General features: G+C 55.4%; 2 protein-coding genes across 2 annotated transcripts in view; both read left to right on the forward strand.

Annotated features, from left to right (window-relative positions):
* Nucleotides 1-13,257, forward strand: part of LOC311244799 (NACHT, LRR and PYD domains-containing protein 6-like) — a gene marked incomplete at its 3' end in the record, with an annotated part of 98,712 nt that extends 85,455 nt beyond the window's left edge. The window contains exon 6 of the mRNA XM_084334486.1: nt 13,176-13,257. Coding sequence (XP_084190612.1) covers nt 13,176-13,257 — 82 coding nt within the window. The remainder of the gene's footprint in view (nt 1-13,175) is intronic.
* Nucleotides 13,258-15,528: 2,271 nt separating this feature from the next.
* Nucleotides 15,529-26,840, forward strand: part of LOC311244800 (uncharacterized protein) — a gene marked incomplete at its 5' end in the record, with an annotated part of 48,811 nt that continues 37,499 nt past the window's right edge. The window contains one exon of the mRNA XM_084334487.1: nt 15,529-15,629. Coding sequence (XP_084190613.1) covers nt 15,529-15,629 — 101 coding nt within the window. The remainder of the gene's footprint in view (nt 15,630-26,840) is intronic.

Below are 26,840 nucleotides of genomic sequence, written 5' to 3' on the forward strand. Positions count from 1 at the left end.
AGGGCATCTGGTGCTTTTGGCCAGAGGTATGAATGGACAGGGGTGGATATGTAATGAAATAAAATACTTGTCGTTGACGGATTTGAAAGATATTAGAGAATTGTGCGTTTCTTAAGTTTCATCCAAACTGGATCAGAACTGTAGAAGCTATGGCTGGTACAGACAGCTTTGTGTAGCATCACCCTTGTGTGTTTATGTTTACCCTTAATATTGAAATACTAAAATACTTGTCGTTGACTGATTTGAAACATATTTGAGAATTGTTGGCCTACAGTATGTGTGCGACATTTCACCCAAACTGGATCAGAACTGTAGGAGCTATGGCTGGTACAGACAGACACACAGACAGAACCACAGACAGGAGTGAAAACAATGCTTCCTGTCACTGTGTGCACTGGTGTAATTAATTCATAATTCACACAACCTCATCTTGTTCTATGGTTGTTAATAAATCCTTCTTAATATTCATGTACTTTCTCATCCTTTCTTTTCCAAGAATTGTTTAAAAAAAAAAAAAAAATCATCTTCGTTCTATTTTCTATTTACATAATATATCTTTTCTTTCTGCTGCAGGACAGGAAACTCTGTAAATCAGTTGCTCTACTGAGTGTTAGGGTTAGTTTAATGACTACTGACTACTTTTTACCTGTTTAAATAATGAAATATTTCCTGCATGCTGGGTTCATTCTGGTTTCCTTCCCATCCATCTTCATTCAGGCTGACCAGCTGTAACCTCTCAGAGAGATCCTGTGAAGCTCTGGCCTCAGTTCTCAGCTCTACCTCCTCCAGTCTGAGAGATCTGTACCTGGGTGGGAACAAGCTGCAGGATTCAGGAGTGGAGCTGCTCTCTGTTGGACTGAAGAGTCCACACTGTAAACTGGAGACTCTCTGGTCAGTATTATATTGAGACACATTTTACTCAAAAAACTACACCACCTGGGAGGGAGACACTACACCACCTGGGAGGGAGGGGGACACTACACCACCTGGGAGGGAGACACTACACCACCTGGGAGGGAGGGGGACACTACACCACCTGGGAGGGAGGGGGACACTACACCACCTGGGAGGGAGGGGGACACTACACCACCTGGGAGGGAGGGGGACACTACACCACCTGGGAGGGGGACACTACACCACCTGGGAGGGAGGGGGACACTACACCACCTGGGAGGGAGACACTACACCACCTGGGAGGGAGGGGGACACTACACCACCTGGGAGGGAGGGGGACACTACACCACCTGGGAGGGAGGGGGACACTACACCACCTGGGAGGGAGGGGGACACTACACCACCTGGGAGGGGGACACTACACCACCTGGGAGGGAGACACTACACCACCTGGGAGGGGGACACTACACCACCTGGGAGGGGGACACTACACCACCTGGGAGGGAGACACTACACCACCTGGGAGGGAGACACTACACCACCTGGGAGGGAGACACTACACCACCTGGGAGGGGGACACTACACCACCTGGGAGGGAGGGAGACACTACACCACCTGGGAGGGGGACACTACACCACCTGGGAGGGGGACACTACACCACCTGGGAGGGAGGGGGACACTACACCACCTGGGAGGGGGACACTACACCACCTGGGAGGGGGACACTACACCACCTGGGAGGGAGACACTACACCACCTGGGAGGGAGACACTACACCACCTGGGAGGGGGACACTACACCACCTGGGAGGGGGACACTACACCACCTGGGAGGGAGACACTACACCACCTGGGAGGGGGACACTACACCACCTGGGAGGGAGGGGGACACTACACCACCTGGGAGGGAGGGAGACACTACACCACCTGGGAGGGGGACACTACACCACCTGGGAGGGGGACACTACACCACCTGGGAGGGGGACACTACACCACCTGGGAGGGGGACACTACACCACCTGGGAGGGAGACACTACACCACCTGGGAGGGAGACACTACACCACCTGGGAGGGAGACACTACACCACCTGGGAGGGAGGGGGACACTACACCACCTGGGAGGGAGACACTACACCACCTGGGAGGGAGGGGGACACTACACCACCTGGGAGGGAGGGGGACACTACACCACCTGGGAGGGAGGGAGACACTACACCACCTGGGAGGGAGGGGGACACTACACCACCTGGGAGGGAGACACTACACCACCTGGGAGGGAGGGGGACACTACACCACCTGGGAGGGAGACACTACACCACCTGGGAGGGGGACACTACACCACCTGGGAGGGAGACACTACACCACCTGGGAGGGAGACACTACACCACCTGGGAGGGAGGGGGACACTACACCACCTGGGAGGGAGACACTACACCACCTGGGAGGGAGGGGGACACTACACCACCTGGGAGGGAGACACTACACCACCTGGGAGGGAGGGAGACACTACACCACCTGGGAGGGAGGGAGACACTACACCACCTGGGAGGGAGACACTACACCACCTGGGAGGGAGACACTACACCACCTGGGAGGGAGGGGGACACTACACCACCTGGGAGGGAGACACTACACCACCTGGGAGGGGGACACTACACCACCTGGGAGGGAGACACTACACCACCTGGGAGGGGGACACTACACCACCTGGGAGGGAGGGGGACACTACACCACCTGGGAGGGAGACACTACACCACCTGGGAGGGAGACACTACACCACCTGGGAGGGGGACACTACACCACCTGGGAGGGAGACACTACACCACCTGGGAGGGAGGGAGACACTACACCACCTGGGAGGGAGACACTACACCAACTGGGAGGGAGACACTACACCACCTGGGAGGGAGACACTACACCACCTGGGAGGGAGGGAGACACTACACCACCTGGGAGGGAGACACTACACCACCTGGGAGGGAGACACTACACCACCTGGGAGGGGGACACTACACCACCTGGGAGGGAGACACTACACCACCTGGGAGGGAGACACTACACCACCTGGGAGGGAGACACTACACCACCTGGGAGGGGGACACTACACCACCTGGGAGGGGGACACTACACCACCTGGGAGGGAGACACTACACCACCTGGGAGGGAGACACTACACCACCTGGGAGGGAGGGAGACACTACACCACCTGGGAGGGGGACACTACACCACCTGGGAGGGGGACACTACACCACCTGGGAGGGAGACACTACACCACCTGGGAGGGAGACACTACACCACCTGGGAGGGGGACACTACACCACCTGGGAGGGAGACACTACACCACCTGGGAGGGGGACACTACACCACCTGGGAGGGAGACACTACACCACCTGGGAGGGAGGGAGACACTACACCACCTGGGAGGGAGGGAGACACTACACCACCTGGGAGGGAGACACTACACCACCTGGGAGGGGGACACTACACCACCTGGGAGGGAGGGGGACACTACACCACCTGGGAGGGGGACACTACACCACCTGGGAGGGAGGGAGACACTACACCACCTGGGAGGGAGACACTACACCACCTGGGAGGGAGGGGGACACTACACCACCTGGGAGGGGGACACTACACCACCTGGGAGGGAGGGAGACACTACACCACCTGGGAGGGGGACACTACACCACCTGGGAGGGAGACACTACACCACCTGGGAGGGGGACACTACACCACCTGGGAGGGAGACACTACACCACCTGGGAGGGGGACACTACACCACCTGGGAGGGGGACACTACACCACCTGGGAGGGAGACACTACACCACCTGGGAGGGAGACACTACACCACCTGGGAGGGGGACACTACACCACCTGGGAGGGGGACACTACACCACCTGGGAGGGGGACACTACACCACCTGGGAGGGAGGGAGACACTACACCACCTGGGAGGGGGACACTACACCACCTGGGAGGGAGACACTACACCACCTGGGAGGGGGACACTACACCACCTGGGAGGGAGGGAGACACTACACCACCTGGGAGGGAGACACTACACCACCTGGGAGGGGGACACTACACCACCTGGGAGGGAGACACTACACCACCTGGGAGGGGGACACTACACCACCTGGGAGGGAGACACTACACCACCTGGGAGGGAGACACTACACCACCTGGGAGGGGGACACTACACCACCTGGGAGGGGGACACTACACCACCTGGGAGGGAGGGGGACACTACACCACCTGGGAGGGAGACACTACACCACCTTGGAGGGAGACACTACACCACCTGGGAGGGAGACACTACACCACCTGGGAGGGAGACACTACACCACCTGGGAGGGGGACACTACACCACCTGGGAGGGGGACACTACACCACCTGGGAGGGAGACACTACACCACCTGGGAGGGAGACACTACACCACCTGGGAGGGAGGGAGACACTACACCACCTGGGAGGGAGACACTACACCACCTGGGAGGGAGGGGGACACTACACCACCTGGGAGGGGGACACTACACCACCTGGGAGGGAGGGGGACACTACACCACCTGGGAGGGGGACACTACACCACCTGGGAGGGAGACACTACACCACCTGGGAGGGAGACACTACACCACCTGGGAGGGAGGGAGACACTACACCACCTGGGAGGGGGACACTACACCACCTGGGAGGGAGACACTACACCACCTGGGAGGGGGACACTACACCACCTGGGAGGGAGACACTACACCACCTGGGAGGGGGACACTACACCACCTGGGAGGGAGACACTACACCACCTGGGAGGGAGACACTACACCACCTGGGAGGGAGACACTACACCACCTGGGAGGGAGACACTACACCACCTGGGAGGGAGACACTACACCACCTGGGAGGGGGACACTACACCACCTGGGAGGGAGACACTACACCACCTGGGAGGGGGACACTACACCACCTGGGAGGGAGGGAGACACTACACCACCTGGGAGGGGGACACTACACCACCTGGGAGGGAGGGGGACACTACACCACCTGGGAGGGAGGGAGACACTACACCACCTGGGAGGGAGACACTACACCACCTGGGAGGGGGACACTACACCACCTGGGAGGGAGGGAGACACTACACCACCTGGGAGGGAGACACTACACCACCTGGGAGGGAGACACTACACCACCTGGGAGGGAGGGGGACACTACACCACCTGGGAGGGGGACACTACACCACCTGGGAGGGAGACACTACACCACCTGGGAGGGGGACACTACACCACCTGGGAGGGAGACACTACACCACCTGGGAGGGGGACACTACACCACCTGGGAGGGGGACACTACACCACCTGGGAGGGAGGGGGACACTACACCACCTGGGAGGGGGACACTACACCACCTGGGAGGGAGGGGGACACTACACCACCTGGGAGGGGGACACTACACCACCTGGGAGGGAGACACTACACCACCTGGGAGGGAGACACTACACCACCTGGGAGGGAGACACTACACCACCTGGGAGGGGGACACTACACCACCTGGGAGGGAGACACTACACCACCTGGGAGGGAGGGGGACACTACACCACCTGGGAGGGAGACACTACACCACCTGGGAGGGAGACACTACACCACCTGGGAGGGGGACACTACACCACCTGGGAGGGGGACACTACACCACCTGGGAGGGAGGGAGACACTACACCACCTGGGAGGGAGACACTACACCACCTGGGAGGGGGACACTACACCACCTGTGAGGGAGACACTACACCACCTGGGAGGGGGACACTACACCACCTGGGAGGGAGGGAGACACTACACCACCTGGGAGGGGGACACTACACCACCTGGGAGGGGGACACTACACCACCTGGGAGGGAGACACTACACCACCTGGGAGGGGGACACTACACCACCTGGGAGGGAGGGAGACACTACACCACCTGGGAGGGGGACACTACACCACCTGGGAGGGAGACACTACACCACCTGGGAGGGGGACACTACACCACCTGGGAGGGGGACACTACACCACCTGGGAGGGAGACACTACACCACCTGGGAGGGGGACACTACACCACCTGGGAGGGAGGGAGACACTACACCACCTGGGAGGGAGGGGGACACTACACCACCTGGGAGGGGGACACTACACCACCTGGGAGGGAGACACTACACCACCTGGGAGGGAGACACTACACCACCTGGGAGGGGGACACTACACCACCTGGGAGGGAGACACTACACCACCTGGGAGGGAGACACTACACCACCTGGGAGGGGGACACTACACCACCTGGGAGGGAGACACTACACCACCTGGGAGGGGGACACTACACCACCTGGGAGGGAGGGAGACACTACACCACCTGGGAGGGGGACACTACACCACCTGGGAGGGAGACACTACACCACCTGGGAGGGGGACACTACACCACCTGGGAGGGGGACACTACACCACCTGGGAGGGAGACACTACACCACCTGGGAGGGGGACACTACACCACCTGGGAGGGGGGGGGACACTACACCACCTGGGAGGGAGACACTACACCACCTGGGAGGGGGACACTACACCACCTGGGAGGGAGACACTACACCACCTGGGAGGGAGACACTACACCACCTGGGAGGGGGACACTACACCACCTGGGAGGGAGACACTACACCACCTGGGAGGGGGACACTACACCACCTGGGAGGGGGACACTACACCACCTGGGAGGGGGACACTACACCACCTGGGAGGGAGACACTACACCACCTGGGAGGGGGACACTACACCACCTGGGAGGGGGACACTACACCACCTGGGAGGGGGACACTACACCACCTGGGAGGGAGACACTACACCACCTGGGAGGGGGACACTACACCACCTGGGAGGGGGACACTACACCACCTGGGAGGGGGACACTACACCACCTGGGAGGGAGGGGGACACTACACCACCTGGGAGGGAGACACTACACCACCTGGGAGGGGGACACTACACCACCTGGGAGGGGGACACTACACCACCTGGGAGGGAGGGGGACACTACACCACCTGGGAGGGGGACACTACACCACCTGGGAGGGAGACACTACACCACCTGGGAGGGGGACACTACACCACCTGGGAGGGGGACACTACACCACCTGGGAGGGGGACACTACACCACCTGGGAGGGAGGGGGACACTACACCACCTGGGAGGGGGACACTACACCACCTGGGAGGGGGACACTACACCACCTGGGAGGGGGACACTACACCACCTGGGAGGGAGGGGGACACTACACCACCTGGGAGGGAGACACTACACCACCTGGGAGGGGGACACTACACCACCTGGGATGGGGACACTACACCACCTGGGAGGGAGGGGGACACTACACCACCTGGGAGGGAGGGAGACACTACACCACCTGGGAGGGGGACACTACACCACCTGGGAGGGAGACACTACACCACCTGGGAGGGGGACACTACACCACCTGGGAGGGGGACACTACACCACCTGGGAGGGAGGGGGACACTACACCACCTGGGAGGGAGACACTACACCACCTGGGAGGGGGACACTACACCACCTGGGAGGGGGACACTACACCACCTGGGAGGGAGGGAGACACTACACCACCTGGGAGGGGGACACTACACCACCTGGGAGGGGGACACTACACCACCTGGGAGGGGGACACTCTCCACCTCCCTGACGGCTCATACATCCCCTCTTCCTGGACTACCTCTCGCCCCCCTGCCACCCCCACCCGCCGCACCGCTAACCTCGATAACCTTCGCTCCTTCCTCCCTGCTCCCCCATCCATCTCCCTTGCTCTCCTCAACACCCGTTCTCTCTCTAACAAATCACCTCTGATCTATGAACTACTACTGGACAACAACCTGGACCAGGGGAGGAAATTAGGCCACTTTACTGGCCAAATGCTAGTATTTTTTACGTTTGGCTGGTAAAAAAAATCAGATACCCGCCAGTTGGCTGGTAAGCCAAAAAGTTAGTTTCCTCCCCTGCTGGCGAGTATACAAAAAAATAAAACATTCTGCAATCACTGCACTGGCAAACGGTGCGCGTCTTCTGAGTGTTCGCTTTAGTTGACAGTGCCACGAGAGCACTGCACAAGACCACCCGCGGACATATAATGTTTAATAAACGTTTGCGCAGTACTGGCCAACCCGCGGACATATAATAATATTATAAAAGTCCCGCGGTACTAGGCTAGCCATCAGGAGCACTCGCAAACATATAACGTTAAACACAGCAGAAGATGGAAAACAGACAGACTGACCAACGGGGAACTGCATCCAACCCTAGTACAACCCTCGAGTATAAGTTACTAAGGACACATTTAAATCACAGAGGTGTAATGTTAGTCTACTGGAACTGTATACAGTGGTTAGCTTCTAGTTAGCGTTTTAGCTATAGCTGCTTGCTAGCTAACGTTAGCCCCGTGTGCTCAAAGCAGCCAGCTAGGTGTATCTGTTATGACTATAATGTTTCCAAAAAAGCACCGGACTACGACGTAAGGTTAGACATTTTATTTCATGCTCAAAAGCCCCTGGCTTGCACATCGCAGTCACTAAAGGGGCTAGCTCAACCAGTGCACTGTGCACAACAGCACACCAACCCAACTGACGTTACCACAACACTTGACGGTACTTCACAGCACTGTCGTAAGACCACCGTGCTGTCTTAAAGGCACAGTGTGCCTACCCAGATGCATACACAACATTGACGCGGCTTGACATACAAAGAAGTAATTATCACAATTAGCGATTTTTTTTGTCTGGTAAAAAATCTGTTTGGCTGGTAAAAAAAATCAGATACTCGCCAGTTGGCTGGTAAGCCAAAAAGTTAGTTTCCTCCCCTGACCTGGACCTACTCCTCCTCACTGAAACCTGGCAACAGCCCTTGGACTTCTACTCCCTCAACCAAGCTACCCCCCCAAATTACAGCTTCATCGCCAAGCCCCGCCTCTCTGGCCGAGGGGGGGGTCTTGCCGTTTTTCACAAACTCTCCCTATCCATCACTGAACTGCACCTAAACCTCCCTCCCATGCTATCCTTCGAATACCTTGCCCTCTCCCTCCCCAACTCTATCACTGCACTACTCCTCTACCGCCCTCCAAAGCCTCATCCCTCTTTTTTAACTGAACTTTCTGATCTCCTGACCATAGCCTCCACTCTCTCCACCCGCCTCCTACTTACCGGTGACCTCAACATCCATGTTGACCAACCAAACTCAAACCTCACTCCTGACTTCCTCTCCCTCCTTGACTGTTTTAGCCTCACCCAGCACATCAACTTCCCCACCCACAACAAAGGCCACACACTTGACCTTGTTTGCTCTGCCTCCCTACCCATATCCAATCCTCACCCCATCCCATTCCCACTCTCTGACCACTACTGCATCCTTTTCTCTGCTCCCCTTCCCCCACCCCACCACTCCATCAAACGCACCATCTCTTTCCGTAACATAAAATCCATTGACCCTCTCACACTGTCTCAATCCATATCCTCTGCCTTTCCCCCTGACTCCGCCCCCTCTAACCCCGACGACTATGCCCTCCTCCTCAACTCTACTCTCTCTGACTCCCTCGACTCACTGGCACCCCTGAAAACCATCACTGTCTCATTCACCACCTCCTCCCCCTGGTACACTCCGGAACTCCGCTCCATGAAGCAGACCGGCCGTCAACTAGAACGCCTCTATAAAAAAACCCGCCTCACCATCCACGCCGACCTCCACAAACAGCACGTCTCCTCCTACCGTGATGCACTCCAAGCTGCCAAATCTGCCCACTACTCCACCATCATCAACAGCAGCAACCACAACCCCCGGACCCTCTTCTCCACTGTCAAGAAACTCTTACAACCCCCGGACAATAACTCACTCTCCTCCCCTGACCTCTGCAACTCGTTTCTCCTCTTCTTCAATAATAAAGTATCTTTAATCAACAGCTCACTGACTGCCCGCATCGCCAATTCCCCCACCCTCGCCCCCCCCACCAACATTTTTCCCCCACCTGACTCCATCCCTCCCACCCCTTTTACTGCCTTCGCCCCAGTTGACTCCTCCTTCATCATGGACCTCATGACTACCTCCAAGACCACTACCTGCTCCCTTGACCCCCTACCCACTACTCTCACCAAAGCCTGCCTCCCTGCTCTCATCCCCCACCTCACCGCCCTTTTCAACCAGTCACTATCCCTAGGCCACGTCCCCTCCCCCTACAAACTCGCCGCTGTCACCCCTGTCCTCAAAAAACCCACTCTTGACCCATCCACCCTCTCCAACTACCGCCCCATATCCAATCTTCCTTTTTTCTCAAAAACACTGGAACGTATTGCTGCCTCCCAACTCCACTCCCATCTCCAGTCCAACACCCTATATGAACCCCTTCAGTCTGGCTTCCGTCCCGCTCACAGCACCGAAACTGCACTGGTAAAGGTCATCAACGACCTCCTCATCTCCGCTGACTCCGGTGCCCTCAACATCCTGATCCTACTCGATCTCAGTGCAGCCTTTGACACAGTGTGTCACTCCATCCTCCTCCAAAGGCTGCACCAACTGGGTGTTGAGGGCACAGCACTTGACTGGTTCTCCTCCTACCTCACTGACAGACACCAATTCATCTCCCTCTCCGGCCACACCTCCCCCCCCCTCCCCAGTCACACAGGGGGTCCCCCAAGGCTCAGTCCTTGGCCCCCTGCTCTTCATCTGCTACATTCTCCCCCTTGGTCACATCATCCGCAAATACCACCTCAACTTCCACTGTTACGCTGACGACACCCAAATATACATCAGTACACAATCCCCCCACAGCCCACCCCTCAGTCACATTGAATCATGCATCACCGAACTCCAAACTTGGATGACCCACAACTTCCTCAAACTGAACAGTGACAAGACTGAACTCCTCATCATTGGCACCAAAACCACCCTCACCAGATCCGGACCCATCACACTCACCATCAACGACTCCACCATCACCCCCTCCCCCCTAGTCCGCAACCTTGGTGTCCTCCTTGACCCCACCCTCTCATTTGACCCCCACGTCCGCTCCATCGTCAAAACATCCTACTTTCACCTCCGCAACATCGCAAAAATTCGTCACTGCCTCTCCCCCCCCGCTGCTGAATCCCTCATTCACGCCTTCATCTCCTCCCGCCTGGACTACTGCAACTCCCTCCTCACTGGTATCACCTCCCGCTCCCTCCATAAACTGCAAATGGTCCAAAATTCAGCCGCCCGCCTCCTCACTAACACCCGGTCCCGCGAACACATCACTCCTGTCCTCCACTCCCTCCACTGGCTCCCGATCAAACACCGCATTAACTTTAAAACACTACTCCTCACCTTCAAAGCCCTCCACAGCCTGGAGCTCCCGTCTTATACGGAGCTACTGAGAAATCTTGATCCCCAGTTAGACTGGCTGACGCGCCGTTATATTCCTGGTCTCATACCAAACAGTCCTTGTCCCAATGACACAATGCAGGCAGCTTTCTTGGAAAATGATATTTATTTGCTTCACCGTGCAAACAGAATATCCTTGTTTTTTGTTCCTTAAACTGATTAAATGATAATGAATATGATACCTAATTGGATACAAACATTTCGACCTGAGACCTGCGTCGTACGTGCGGTCAAAAACCGTTGCCTTTTCCGGGTCAAAACTCCTCCTCCTACAGGTGTACCTGACGCTTATATAAAAGAAGCGCCACCCCCTGGTCACATAAATCCATTGCACATTAAGTCCATTTTGGCCGTTACACACCGGCCCCTAATTGTTAAGGCAGGCAGACATAACAATTCAAAAAATAAATAAACAAAACAAATAAGAGCCAAAACATGTCATGGATTAAGTGCATTTACATTTCATGAACCAAACACAGTTTGGTCACCGGCCTTACAATGGTGCTACTTTTAGTCTGCAATTTCACAGACCGCACCAGACCTTGTTTGTCTGGAAAGACCTCCAGAACCCTGCCAAGTGGCCAGGACCCACGAGGAGCTGAAGAGTCCATGATGACCACAATATCACCAGCTGTCAAACTCCTTTTCCTCTGGTTCCACTTTTGCCTCTCTTGAAGCAAGGGCAAGTACTCACGTACCCATCTTTTCCAGAAAAGATCTGAAAGATACTGGACTTGCCGCCATCGTCTTCTTACATACTGGTCATGTGGATCGAACACTCCAGGTGGCAAAGCTGGTTTACCCTTCAAGAGAAGAAGATGGTTCGGTGTAAGTGGCTCCAGGTCGTTGGGATCATCCGAGAGCTTGGTTATTGGACGGTCATTCAAAATGGCCTCCACTTCACAAAACACTGTATGAAGCCCATCATCATCCAACCTCTGCTGACGTAGGACAGAACTGAGAACCCTTCTCACCAGGCGGATCATCCGTTCCCAGACGCCACCGTGATGTGAACCTGCCGGTGGATTAAAGCTCCAACGGATTCCAACTTGTGCCAGAACTCCATGAATCTTGTCTTGATTCAAAACGGCCAGAGCCTCCTTCAGTTCTCGTTCTGACCCAACGAAATTGGTACCATTATCGGACCGTAAGTGCGCCACTTGTCCTCTCCTGCTGATAAAACGCCTCAGAGCATTGATGCATGCGTCTGTGTCCAATGACACCGCAACCTCCAGATGGATGGCCCTGCTTGCCATACAGGTAAATATGACTCCGTACCTCTTACAGGTTGATCTTCCTTTCTTCACTTCGACTGGTCCAAAGTAATCTACCCCCGTGTTGGTAAAAGGTGGTAGGTCAGGAAGGATTCTATCGGCTGGAAGATCTGCCATTTTTTGCTCCACTGCTCTGCCATTGTAGCGTTTGCAAAAGCTGCATTCAGCGATGATCTTCCTAACAGCTGCATGGGCGTTGGTGATCCAAAATCTCTTCCTCACTTTGGACAGTGTGTGAGTCCTTCCACCATGTCCCAGATTCTGGTGTACATGCTTGAGAATGAGCATTGAAACATGCTGGTCCTTGGAGAGAATGAGCGGATGTTTAGCTTCCTCTGGCATTGATCCTCTGCTCAGTCTTCCTCCAACTCTCAAGAGTCCATCTTCAAACACTGGATCCAGCTTATATATGGGACTCTGTCGACTCACTGCTGCCTTCCCAGATGTTAAAGCAGCAATCTCTTCACCGAATCTCAGTCGCTGACAGTAGCCAACGATGGCAACCTCTGCTCTCTGCAGATCCTCCAGCGTCAAAGTGCCGCTCATAGATGTTGCTGTGAGCTTTTGACTTGCAGCCTGCTTTCTCAGACGGCTCTGTTCCAACAACATGACCCTCAACCTGAGGAACCAGGCAACTGCAGTCTTCAGCCTCTTCCAGTCTGAGAAGTAGGAAATTAGCTGGTAAGTAGGACTGGCTATGTCACCCACACTGATGGCGTTTACGGTTGCCTCCTTTTTGACCTCCTGGTCATTTGAATCCACTGAGACGTCCAACACAGTTTTGGGCCACTCCACTGCTGGCTTCCAAAGAAATGCAGGACCTTCAAGCCACCTGCTGCCATTCAGGAAGTCCAAGACCCTCATTCCTCTTGACGCATCGTCAGCTGGATTGTCTTTGGAACAGACATGTCTCCACTGTGAGGGTTCAGACCTTTCTCTGATGGTCGAGACCCTATTGGCTACAAATGTGTGGAAACGCCTGTCCTCATTGTTAATATACTTCAACACTGAAGTGCTGTCAGTCCAAAATACCGACTCCTCCAACTGGAACTTCAGCTCTGCCTTCAACAGTGAGTCCACTCTGACAGCAAGGACAGCAGCCGTCAACTCCAGTCGAGGAATAGTCACAGCTTTCAGTGGTGTTACTCTGGCTTTGCCAAGTAGAAAGGTAACCTGGATGTGGTTTTCCTGACTCAACATCCGGACATACGATACCGTTCCATATCCACCTTCACTGGCATCGGCAAAGTGGTGTAGTTGGGCATGTCTGACCTTCCCAAAATCCACTGGCTTAATGCACCTATTCGTCTGGAATGCAGCCAGCTGCTCCAATTCCTCCAACCACCTTTTCCATTGGTGTATGATGTCCCGTGGCAAGTCATCATCCCACCCACATCCTCTTCTGCAGAGTTCCTGCTGCATTATTTTTGCACGCAAAGTGACTGGTGCCAGGAAACCTAGAGGATCGTATACTGAGCTGGCAATGGACAGCATACCACGTCTGGTGAGAGACTGTCGTTTCAACTCGATCTTGAACCTGAAAGAGTCCGTCTCCACACACCATAGTAGGCCAAGAGCCCTTTCCATTGGAAGTTTGTCTCTGTCCAGATCCAACTCCTTTAGATCCTTGGCCCTTTGCTCTGCTACGATGGACTGTAAAACACCACGACTGTTGCTGATCCACTTCTCCAAGATGAAGCCCCCCTTGCGACACAGAACAATAAGATCCGTTATCATCTGGATAGCTTCCTCTTCAGTCGCTGAGCTCTTCAAACAGTCATCCACATAGAAATTCTGCTTGACAGATTGGGTGACTTCAGCTGAGAACTCAGCCTGATTATCATCAGCAGTTTTCCTCAGGGCGTAGCTTGCGCAACTAGGGGATGATGCAGCGCCAAACAGGTGCACAGTCATCCTGTACTCCTCAAGGTCCCTAGTGACATCTCCCTCTGGCCACCAGAGGAAGCGCAGAAAATCCCTGTCCTCCTCAGCGACCTTCACCTGGTGGAACATGGCTTGAATGTCACCCATGAATGCCACTGGTTCCTCTCTGAAGCGAGTTAGCACTCCAAGCAGTAAACTGGTAAGGTTAGGACCCTGCAGAAGTTCACTGTTCAGGGATGCTCCTTGGAATGTGGCTCCACAGTCAAACACCACACGGAGGTTTCCTTTCCTCGGATGGTAGACACCATGGTGTGGGATGTACCACACTTTTCCTTTCTCACCATGCAGTTGTTGCTGCGGTACTTTCTCTGCATAGTTCTTCCCAATAAGCTTGTTCATGTATGCTGCATACTCCTGGTGCAAGCTTTTGTTATTTAGGAACCGTTTCCTCAATCCCTGGATCCTTTGCCTAGCGACTCCCACATTGTTGGGCAGACAGACCTCCTTGTTCCTAAAAGGCAATTTCAAACAGTACCTCCCTTCCTGAAGCACTGCTGAACTTTCCACAATTTCCAGAAACCTTAAGTCTTCCCTGGACATTTCCTTCTCCTTCACAGCTACTTCATTGAAGTCGTGATTGTACTGATTGGCCAGCATTTCTTCCAGTCTGCACACCGAGATCCTGTTGACCATAGCAGAGGGAAACTCTGTCCCCACAACACCACTGTTTCCATTCAGTGGACCATTAACGACCCATCCCAGCACCGTCCTTATAGCATACGGGCCATTCCCGTGACTGTTGACGACCTCCCAAGGTTCCAATATCTTGGGAGCGTTGGTTCCAATCAACAGGTCGACATTTGCTTTTAGGCGTGGGATGTGTACGTTGGACAAATATGGCCATTCCGACAGTTCTTCGGGTGTCACCATGTTCTCAGCCGTGACTGGCATTTTCTTCTGTGTGAGAACTTCCGGAAGAACATAAAAGTCATCGCTGTCCAAACCAGCTATCTCCAACCCAGTCAAGGAGTAAGCTGGAACAACTGTCTCTTGCCCCATGGTGCTCAACAGGAAGTTGGTTCTTCTGCCTGTGATATTCAGCCTCTGCATTAGGCGTTCAGAGCAGAATGTGGCTGAGCTACCAGGGTCTAGGAAGGCGTAGGTTTGTATGATGGCATTTCCTTTTGCTGCTTTCACACGTACAGGGAGAATGGATAACACACACCGGTCCTTACCGGCCCCTGTATGTCCACATGTTTGCAGTGACGTTGGTTGCTTTAACTGTTCTGGAGAAGATGGTTGCCTTTTAATGTGAAGCAGGGTGGGGTGAGTTTGACCACAGACTTTGCATACCAAGCGCCTTTCGCAATCTCTGCTCATGTGACCAACACATAAGCATGCAAAGCAAACTCCCTTTTCCCTCAGAAAGTGTATTTTCTCCTTGTGCCGCTTTTCCTGAAGTTGTTTGCACTCCTCCAATGAGTGACTGCGAGCACACAAAAGGCATCCAGCTCTCCTAGCATTCATTGTACTTGATGTTGGTGATGTTAGCTCCTTGGCTCTCTCCGATATGTCCATTGTTGTTACTGTGGTGGCGACAATATTTCCTTTTACTCTGTTGGGTGGATATGATTTAAACCTGGTGAGAGATTTTGTGCCAACCACACCAGAATTTGGATCCTGTATGTCACCAAACAGAGGGTCAGAAAGAATACTGACGCGTCGCTCCACAAACCTGATCATATCACCGAAGTGAGCTCTTTCCTGTGTATTTTCCATTATGCCATGAGCCGTACTCCTCCATTGCTCCCTCATCTTGAATGGCAATTTTGATATAATGGCCCTCATGTTGACAGGCATGTCCAACTCCTGCATGTACTGAAGCTCCTCCATTGCATTGCAGCAGCCACGCAAGAATAAGGAGTAGGCTTGAAGTGCCTTGACATCCTCAGGTTTTATTGTTTGCCATGCCAAGGCCTTTTGCATGTAGGCACTTCCTATTTTGTACTGGTTTCCAAAGTGTTCTTTAAGAAGACCCTTTGCCACTGCGTAACCACGCTCAGGAGCCATATGCTGGCAGCTACGCACCAATTCCTGTGGCTGTCCTCTTGTGAACTGCTCCAGATAATACAAAGCATCAGCGTCTGTTGCCTTTTCCTCCACTCCTTGTTCAAATGCTTTGATGAATGTTCTGTATTGGAGAGGGTCACCTTCAAATGTTGGGATATTTCGTGGTGGCAGAGACCTGGAATGCTGTTGCTGCACCAGAGCAGCAGTTATCTCATTTTGCCTCTCCATGATGGTAAGCATGTTTGCAGGTTGGTTTGAATTGATTTGAACATTGTCAGTTGTTCCCATTCTGCTTTCCTGTTCCTTGTGGTTGTGATTATATTGGCGGTTAGCAGCAGTGCTATGCCAGTGACCACGTTCCTTTGGTCTCACATCCACAGGCTTGTTTGGTGGTATTGACAATTGTGTCAATTTACTTCGTTGTGTTAATGTCCCAGGTTGGTATTCCCTTGCAACAGGATTTAGCTTGTGGTGTTCCCTTTCAAAATAGGAATTCATTGCATTTGAAGGTGCACGAGATGAACGCTTACTTTCAGAGGAGTGCAACACGGCCAACCTTGCAGTGCTTGCAGCCAATTCAGTGTCCACCTCTAGTTGTTCCTTTTTTCTTTTCAACTTTAGTTCCTGCTCCTTCAACTGATGCTCCTGCTCCTTCAACTGATGCTCCTGCTCCTCCAAATCATGTTTTTCTTTTAGAGAATCAGCACGAGCGAGAAGTGCAGCTCTATCGGCTTCAGCTAAGATCCTGGCAGATGACCTGCTACTTGTTTTTGAATATTTGCTCACAATGTTTGACACACTGTCATTTGGAGCAATACCATCATCCATTAAATGCAAATCACCTTCAGTTGTTTTACCATCATATACATTCGTTATACCTTCAATATTTGAAACCCACAGTTTTGCATTTGAAATACACTCATTGATTGACAACATTTTTGCTTTAAACCAGGTGTCTTGTTCTTCTTTTTCATCATGTAACGTATAACCCAACAGAAGATTGTCATGTATGCATTTCGCCTCATAACACACCTGATTCAAATCTGTAAGAGCCTTCTCTACTTTTTCCTTCTCATTATTTAACATGAAACCAAGAATTGAATCTTTTATCTTGGCTGCCATGTTAAATTTACGTTTTCTGCTGGCATCCAATTTGCCACAATGTTCTGCAACAGCCTTGGCAGTCATTTTAACGACACGTTTCCCAGTGACGTCACCGCTAACAGCGGAGCGCGCTGTGGTCTCCATGGAAACGTTTGATGCCGTTTTGCGCGTCGCCATGTTATTAGATTGTCTGAATTAAAACGAGACGGCTGGTGACGAGTCGCGCAACATAGTCACTACAAAAAAGGTCCGCGTAGTCAAGTGTTATTCCTCTTCAGCAACCATGGATTTACGCTCAACCCCAAGTTATGTGTGCACACAATTTTACATGGCCATGTATTTATATAGCGCTATTCACATACCTCCTTGCGTTGGGTACCATGATGTCGCCTCACGGATCAGTACTCGCGGTCCAGTACTGATCCTCAGCCACTTCGAGTCAGCACCGGTGTCTTCCTCCTCCACGAACGGCTGCAGGCGGATCCGCGATGCAGCAGCAACAGTAGAATCCTCTTCCTCCACACAACAACAGCAGCAGCTCCTCGCCTTCCTCCGGTTGAGATTCTCCGACGTCCCCTAACGCATCGAATCTTCCCCAGTCTCCAAGCAAGAGTCCAACTGGTGCGCGGTTTTTGACTAATATTAAAGGAGCTCCCGTCTTATACGGAGCTACTGAGAAATCTTGATCCCCAGTTAGACTGGCTGACGCGCCGTTATATTCCTGGTCTCATACCAAACAGTCCTTGTCCCAATGACACAATGCAGGCAGCTTTCTTGGAAAATGATATTTATTTGCTTCACCGTGCAAACAGAATATCCTTGTTTTTTGTTCCTTAAACTGATTAAATGATAATGAATATGATACCTAATTGGATACAAACATTTCGACCTGAGACCTGCGTCGTACGTGCGGTCAAAAACCGTTGCCTTTTCCGGGTCAAAACTCCTCCTCCTACAGGTGTACCTGACGCTTATATAAAAGAAGCGCCACCCCCTGGTCACATAAATCCATTGCACATTAAGTCCATTTTGGCCGTTACACTACCCATATCCAATCCTCACCCCATCCCATTCCCACTCTCTGACCACTACTGCATCCTTTTCTCTGCTCCCCTTCCCCCACCCCACCACTCCATCAAACGCACCATCTCTTTCCGTAACATAAAATCCATTGACCCTCTCACACTGTCTCAATCCATATCCTCTGCCTTTCCCCCTGACTCCGCCCCCTCTAACCCCGACGACTATGCCCTCCTCCTCAACTCTACTCTCTCTGACTCCCTCGACTCACTGGCACCCCTGAAAACCATCACTGTCTCATTCACCACCTCCTCCCCCTGGTACACTCCGGAACTCCGCTCCATGAAGCAGACCGGCCGTCAACTAGAACGCCTCTATAAAAAAACCCGCCTCACCATCCACGCCGACCTCCACAAACAGCACGTCTCCTCCTACCGTGATGCACTCCAAGCTGCCAAATCTGCCCACTACTCCACCATCATCAACAGCAGCAACCGCAACCCCCGGACCCTCTTCTCCACTGTCAAGAAACTCTTACAACCCCCGGACAATAACTCACTCTCCTCCCCTGACCTCTGCAACTCGTTTCTCCTCTTCTTCAATAATAAAGTATCTTTAATCAACAGCTCACTGACTGCCCGCATCGCCAATTCCCCCACCCTCGCCCCCCCCACCAACATTTTTCCCCCACCTGACTCCATCCCTCCCACCCCTTTTACTGCCTTCGCCCCAGTTGACTCCTCCTTCATCATGGACCTCATGACTACCTCCAAGACCACTACCTGCTCCCTTGACCCCCTACCCACTACTCTCACCAAAGCCTGCCTCCCTGCTCTCATCCCCCACCTCACCGCCCTTTTCAACCAGTCACTATCCCTAGGCCACGTCCCCTCCCCCTACAAACTCGCCGCTGTCACCCCTGTCCTCAAAAAACCCACTCTTGACCCATCCACCCTCTCCAACTACCGCCCCATATCCAATCTTCCTTTTTTCTCAAAAACACTGGAACGTATTGCTGCCTCCCAACTCCACTCCCATCTCCAGTCCAACACCCTATATGAACCCCTTCAGTCTGGCTTCCGTCCCGCTCACAGCACCGAAACTGCACTGGTAAAGGTCATCAACGACCTCCTCATCTCCGCTGACTCCGGTGCCCTCAACATCCTGATCCTACTCGATCTCAGTGCAGCCTTTGACACAGTGTGTCACTCCATCCTCCTCCAAAGGCTGCACCAACTGGGTGTTGAGGGCACAGCACTTGACTGGTTCTCCTCCTACCTCACTGACAGACACCAATTCATCTCCCTCTCCGGCCACACCTCCCCCCCTCCCCAGTCACACAGGGGGTCCCCCAAGGCTCAGTCCTTGGCCCCCTGCTCTTCATCTGCTACATTCTCCCCCTTGGTCACATCATCCGCAAATACCACCTCAACTTCCACTGTTACGCTGACGACACCCAAATATACATCAGTACACAATCCCCCCACAGCCCACCCCTCAGTCACATTGAATCATGCATCACCGAACTCCAAACTTGGATGACCCACAACTTCCTCAAACTGAACAGTGACAAGACTGAACTCCTCATCATTGGCACCAAAACCACCCTCACCAGATCCGGACCCATCACACTCACCATCAACGACTCCACCATCACCCCCTCCCCCCTAGTCCGCAACCTTGGTGTCCTCCTTGACCCCACCCTCTCATTTGACCCCCACGTCCGCTCCATCGTCAAAACATCCTACTTTCACCTCCGCAACATCGCAAAAATCCGTCACTGCCTCTCCCCCCCCGCTGCTGAATCCCTCATTCACGCCTTCATCTCCTCCCGCCTGGACTACTGCAACTCCCTCCTCACTGGTATCACCTCCCGCTCCCTCCATAAACTGCAAATGGTCCAAAATTCAGCCGCCCGCCTCCTCACTAACACCCGGTCCCGCGAACACATCACTCCTGTCCTCCACTCCCTCCACTGGCTCCCGATCAAACACCGCATTAACTTTAAAACACTACTCCTCACCTTCAAAGCCCTCCACAGCCTGGCCCCCCCCTACCTGACTGATCTCCTTCTCCCCTACCGCCCAACCCGTTCCCTCCGGTCCTCCTCCACTGCCTCCCTCACCGTCCCGACATCCAAGCTTAAAAACTTCGGAGATCGGGCCTTCTCTCGCACTGCACCCCGACTCTGGAACTCCCTCCCCCAGTCCATCAGAGACTCCCCTACACTCTCCACCTTCAAAGCTCGCCTCAAAACCCACCTGTTCTCCCTTGCCTTCAACCCCCCCCACCCCTAAACCCCCCCCTCCCCTCCAACCTGATCGATATGTCTCTAGTCTTTTTTTTGTGCCATCAGGCTGTCTCCCCCGTTCCCCCCATGGTCTCATGTTCCTTTGTTTTTGTTTCTTTGTTGTTTTGTTTTGTTTCTTTGCTTTCGCCTCTTTGTTTGTACCCCTGCTCCCGACTACTGTCAGCGACTTCGGGTTATTGAGAAGCGCTATATAAATTAAATGAATTATTATTATTATTATTATTATTACTACACCACCTGGGAGGGAGGGAGACACTACACCACCTGGGAGGGGGACACTACACCACCTGGGAGGGGGACACTACACCACCTGGGAGGGAGACACTACACCACCTGGGAGGGAGACACTACACCACCTGGGAGGGGGACACTACACCACCTGGGAGGGGGACACTACACCACCTGGGAGGGAGACACTACACCACCTGGGAGGGGGACACTACACCACCTGGGAGGGGGACACTACACCACCTGGGAGGGAGACACTACACCACCTGGGAGGGAGACACTACACCACCTGGGAGGGAGGGGGACACTACACCACCTGGGAGGGAGACACTACACCACCTGGGAGGGAGACACTACACCACCTGGGAGGGGGACACTACACCACCTGGGAGGGAGGGGGACACTACACCACCTGGGAGGGAGGGAGACACTACACCACCTGGGAGGGAGGGGGACACTACACCACCTGGGAGGGGGACACTACACCACCTGGGAGGGAGACACTACACCACCTGGGAGGGAGGGAGACACTACACCACCTGGGAGGGAGACACTACACCACCTGGGAGGGAGACACTACACCACCTGGGAGGGAGACACTACACCACCTGGGAGGGAGACACTACACCACCTGGGAGGGAGACACTACACCACCTGGGAGGGAGACACTACACCACCTGGGAGGGAGACACTACACCACCTGGGAGGGAGACACTACACCACCTGGGAGGGAGGGAGACACTACACCAACTGGGAGGGGGACACTACACCACCTGGGAGGGAGACACTACACCACCTGGGAGGGAGACACTACACCACCTGGGAGGGAGACACTACACCACCTGGGAGGGAGACACTACACCACCTGGGAGGGAGGGAGACACTACACCACCTGGGAGGGAGACACTACACCACCTGGGAGGGAGGGAGACACTACACCACCTGGGAGGGAGGGGGACACTACACCACCTGGGAGGGAGACACTACACCACCTGGGAGGGAGACACTACACCACCTGGGAGGGAGACACTACACCACCTGGGAGGGAGACACTACACCACCTGGGAGGGAGGGAGACACTACACCACCTGGGAGGGAGACACTACACCACCTGGGAGGGAGGGGGACACTACACCACCTGGGAGGGAGACACTACACCACCTGGGAGGGGGACACTACACCACCTGGGAGGGGGACACTACACCACCTGGGAGGGGGACACTACACCACCTGGGAGGGGGACACTACACCACCTGGGAGGGAGGGAGACACTACACCACCTGGGAGGGAGACACTACACCACCTGGGAGGGAGACACTACACCACCTGGGAGGGAGGGGGACACTACACCACCTGGGAGGGAGACACTACACCACCTGGGAGGGAGACACTACACCACCTGGGAGGGAGACACTACACCACCTGGGAGGGGGACACTACACCACCTGGGAGGGGGACACTACACCACCTGGGAGGGAGACACTACACCACCTGGGAGGGGGACACTACACCACCTGGGAGGGGGACACTACACCACCTGGGAGGGAGGGGGACACTACACCACCTGGGAGGGGGACACTACACCACCTGGGAGGGAGACACTACACCACCTGGGAGGGGGACACTACACCACCTGGGAGGGAGACACTACACCACCTGGGAGGGAGACACTACACCACCTGGGAGGGGGACACTACACCACCTGGGAGGGAGACACTACACCACCTGGGAGGGAGACACTACACCACCTGGGAGGGAGACACTACACCACCTGGGAGGGGGACACTACACCACCTGGGAGGGAGACACTACACCACCTGGGAGGGAGACACTACACCACCTGGGAGGGGGACACTACACCACCTGGGAGTGAGACACTACACCACCTGGGAGGGAGACACTACACCACCTGGGAGGGAGACACTACACCACCTGGGAGGGAGGGAGACACTACACCACCTGGGAGGGGGACACTACACCACCTGGGAGGGAGACACTACACCACCTGGGAGGGAGACACTACACCACCTGGGAGGGAGACACTACACCACCTGGGAGGGGGACACTACACCACCTGGGAGGGAGACACTACACCACCTGGGAGGGAGGGGGACACTACACCACCTGGGAGGGGGACACTACACCACCTGGGAGGGAGACACTACACCACCTGGGAGGGAGACACTACACCACCTGGGAGGGAGACACTACACCACCTGGGAGGGAGACACTACACCACCTGGGAGGGAGACACTACACCACCTGGGAGGGAGACACTACACCACCTGGGAGGGGGACACTACACCACCTGGGAGGGAGACACTACACCACCTGGGAGGGAGACACTACACCACCTGGGAGGGAGACACTACACCACCTGGGAGGGGGACACTACACCACCTGGGAGGGAGACACTACACCACCTGGGAGGGAGGGAGACACTACACCACCTGGGAGGGGGACACTACACCACCTGGGAGGGAGACACTACACCACCTGGGAGGGAGACACTACACCACCTGGGAGGGGGACACTACACCACCTGGGAGGGAGACACTACACCACCTGGGAGGGGGTCACTACACCACCTGGGAGGGAGACACTACACCACCTGGGAGGGGGACACTACACCACCTGGGAGGGAGACACTACACCACCTGGGAGGGAGACACTACACCACCTGGGAGGGGGACACTACACCACCTGGGAGGGAGACACTACACCACCTGGGAGGGGGACACTACACCACCTGGGAGGGAGACACTACACCACCTGGGAGGGAGACACTACACCACCTGGGAGGGGGACACTACACCACCTGGGAGGGGGACACTACACCACCTGGGAGGGAGACACTACACCACCTGGGAGGGAGGGGGACACTACACCACCTGGGAGGGGGACACTACACCACCTGGGAGGGAGACACTACACCACCTGGGAGGGAGACACTACACCACCTGGTAGGGGGACACTACACCACCTGGGAGGGAGACACTACACCACCTGGGAGGGGGACACTACACCACCTGGGAGGGAGACACTACACCACCTGGGAGGGGGACACTACACCACCTGGGAGGGGGACACTACACCACCTGGGAGGGGGACACTACACCACCTGGGAGGGAGACACTACACCACCTGGGAGGGAGGGAGACACTACACCACCTGGGAGGGAGGGAGACACTACACCACCTGGGAGGGGGACACTACACCACCTGGGAGGGAGACACTACACCACCTGGGAGGGGGACACTACACCACCTGGGAGGGAGACACTACACCACCTGGGAGGGAGACACTACACCACCTGGGAGGGAGGGAGACACTACACCACCTGGGAGGGGGACACTACACCACCTGGGAGGGAGACACTACACCACCTGGGAGGGGGACACTACACCACCTGGGAGGGAGACACTACACCACCTGGGAGGGGGACACTACACCACCTGGGAGGGAGACACTACACCACCTGGGAGGGAGACACTACACCACCTGGGAGGGAGACACTACACCACCTGGGAGGGAGGGGGACACTACACCACCTGGGAGGGGGACACTACACCACCTGGGAGGGAGACACTACACCACCTGGGAGGGGGACACTACACCACCTGGGAGGGAGACACTACACCACCTGGGAGGGAGGGGGACACTACACCACCTGGGAGGGGGACACTACACCACCTGGGAGGGAGGGGGACACTACACCACCTGGGAGGGAGACACTACACCACCTGGGAGGGAGACACTACACCACCTGGGAGGGAGGGAGACACTACACCACCTGGGAGAGAGACACTACACCACCTGGGAGGGAGACACTACACCACCTGGGAGGGAGGGGGACACTACACCACCTGGGAGGGAGACACTACACCACCTGGGAGGGAGGGGGACACTACACCACCTGGGAAGGAGACACTACACCACCTGGGAGGGAGACACTACACCACCTGGGAGGGAGACACTACACCACCTGGGAGGGAGACACTACACCACCTGGGAGGGAGACACTACACCACCTGGGAGGGGGACACTACACCACCTGGGAGGGAGACACTACACCACCTGGGAGGGAGACACTACACCACCTGGGAGGGAGACACTACACCACCTGGGAGGGAGGGGGACACTACACCACCTGGGAGGGGGACACTACACCACCTGGGAGGGAGGGAGACACTACACCACCTGGGAGGGAGACACTACACCACCTGGGAGGGAGGGAGACACTACACCACCTGGGAGGGAGGGAGACACTACACCACCTGGGAGGGAGGGAGACACTACACCACCTGGGAGGGAGGGAGACACTACACCACCTGGGAGGGAGACACTACACCACCTGGGAGGGAGGGGGACACTACACCACCTGGGAGGGAGACACTACACCACCTGGGAGGGGGACACTACACCACCTGGGAGGGGGACACTACACCACCTGGGAGGGAGACACTACACCACCTGGGAGGGAGACACTACACCACCTGGGAGGGGGACACTACACCACCTGGGAGGGAGACACTACACCACCTGGGAGGGGAGACACTACACCACCTGGGAGGGAGACACTACACCACCTGGGAGGGGGACACTACACCACCTGGGAGGGAGACACTACACCACCTGGGAGGGGGACACTACACCACCTGGGAGGGGGACACTACACCACCTGGGAGGGAGGGAGACACTACACCACCTGGGAGGGAGACACTACACCACCTGGGAGGGGGACACTACACCACCTGGGAGGGGGACACTACACCACCTGGGAGGGGGACACTACACCACCTGGGAGGGAGGGAGACACTACACCACCTGGGAGGGAGGGGGACACTACACCACCTGGGAGGGAGACACTACACCACCTGGGAGGGAGGGGGACACTACACCACCTGGGAGGGGGACACTACACCACCTGGGAGGGAGGGGGACACTACACCACCTGGGAGGGGGACACTACACCACCTGGGAGGGAGACACTACACCACCTGGGAGGGAGACACTACACCACCTGGGAGGGAGACACTACACCACCTGGGAGGGGGACACTACACCACCTGGGAGGGAGACACTACACCACCTGGGAGGGAGACACTACACCACCTGGGAGGGAGACACTACACCACCTGGGAGGGAGACACTACACCACCTGGGAGGGAGACACTACACCACCTGGGAGGGAGGGAGACACTACACCACCTGGGAGGGAGACACTACACCACCTGGGAGGGGGACACTACACCACCTGGGAGGGAGACACTACACCACCTGGGAGGGGGACACTACACCACCTGGGAGGGAGACACTACACCACCTGGGAGGGAGACACTACACCACCTGGGAGGGGGACACTACACCACCTGGGAGGGGGACACTACACCACCTGGGAGGGGGACACTACACCACCTGGGAGGGAGACACTACACCACCTGGGAGGGAGGGAGACACTACAGTGTGCACTGGTGTAATTAATTCATAATTCACACAACCTCATCTTGTTCTATGGTTGTTAATAAATCCTTCTTAATATTCATGTACTTTCTCATCCTTTCTTTTCCAAGAATTGTTTAAAAAAAAAAAAAAAAAATCATCTTCGTTCTATTTTCTATTTACATAATATATCT

The sequence above is a fragment of the Notolepis coatsorum genome (genome assembly GCF_963971535.1).
Source record: "Notolepis coatsorum genome assembly, chromosome: 18".
In the NCBI taxonomy this organism is placed as follows: domain Eukaryota; kingdom Metazoa; phylum Chordata; class Actinopteri; order Aulopiformes; family Paralepididae; genus Notolepis; species Notolepis coatsorum.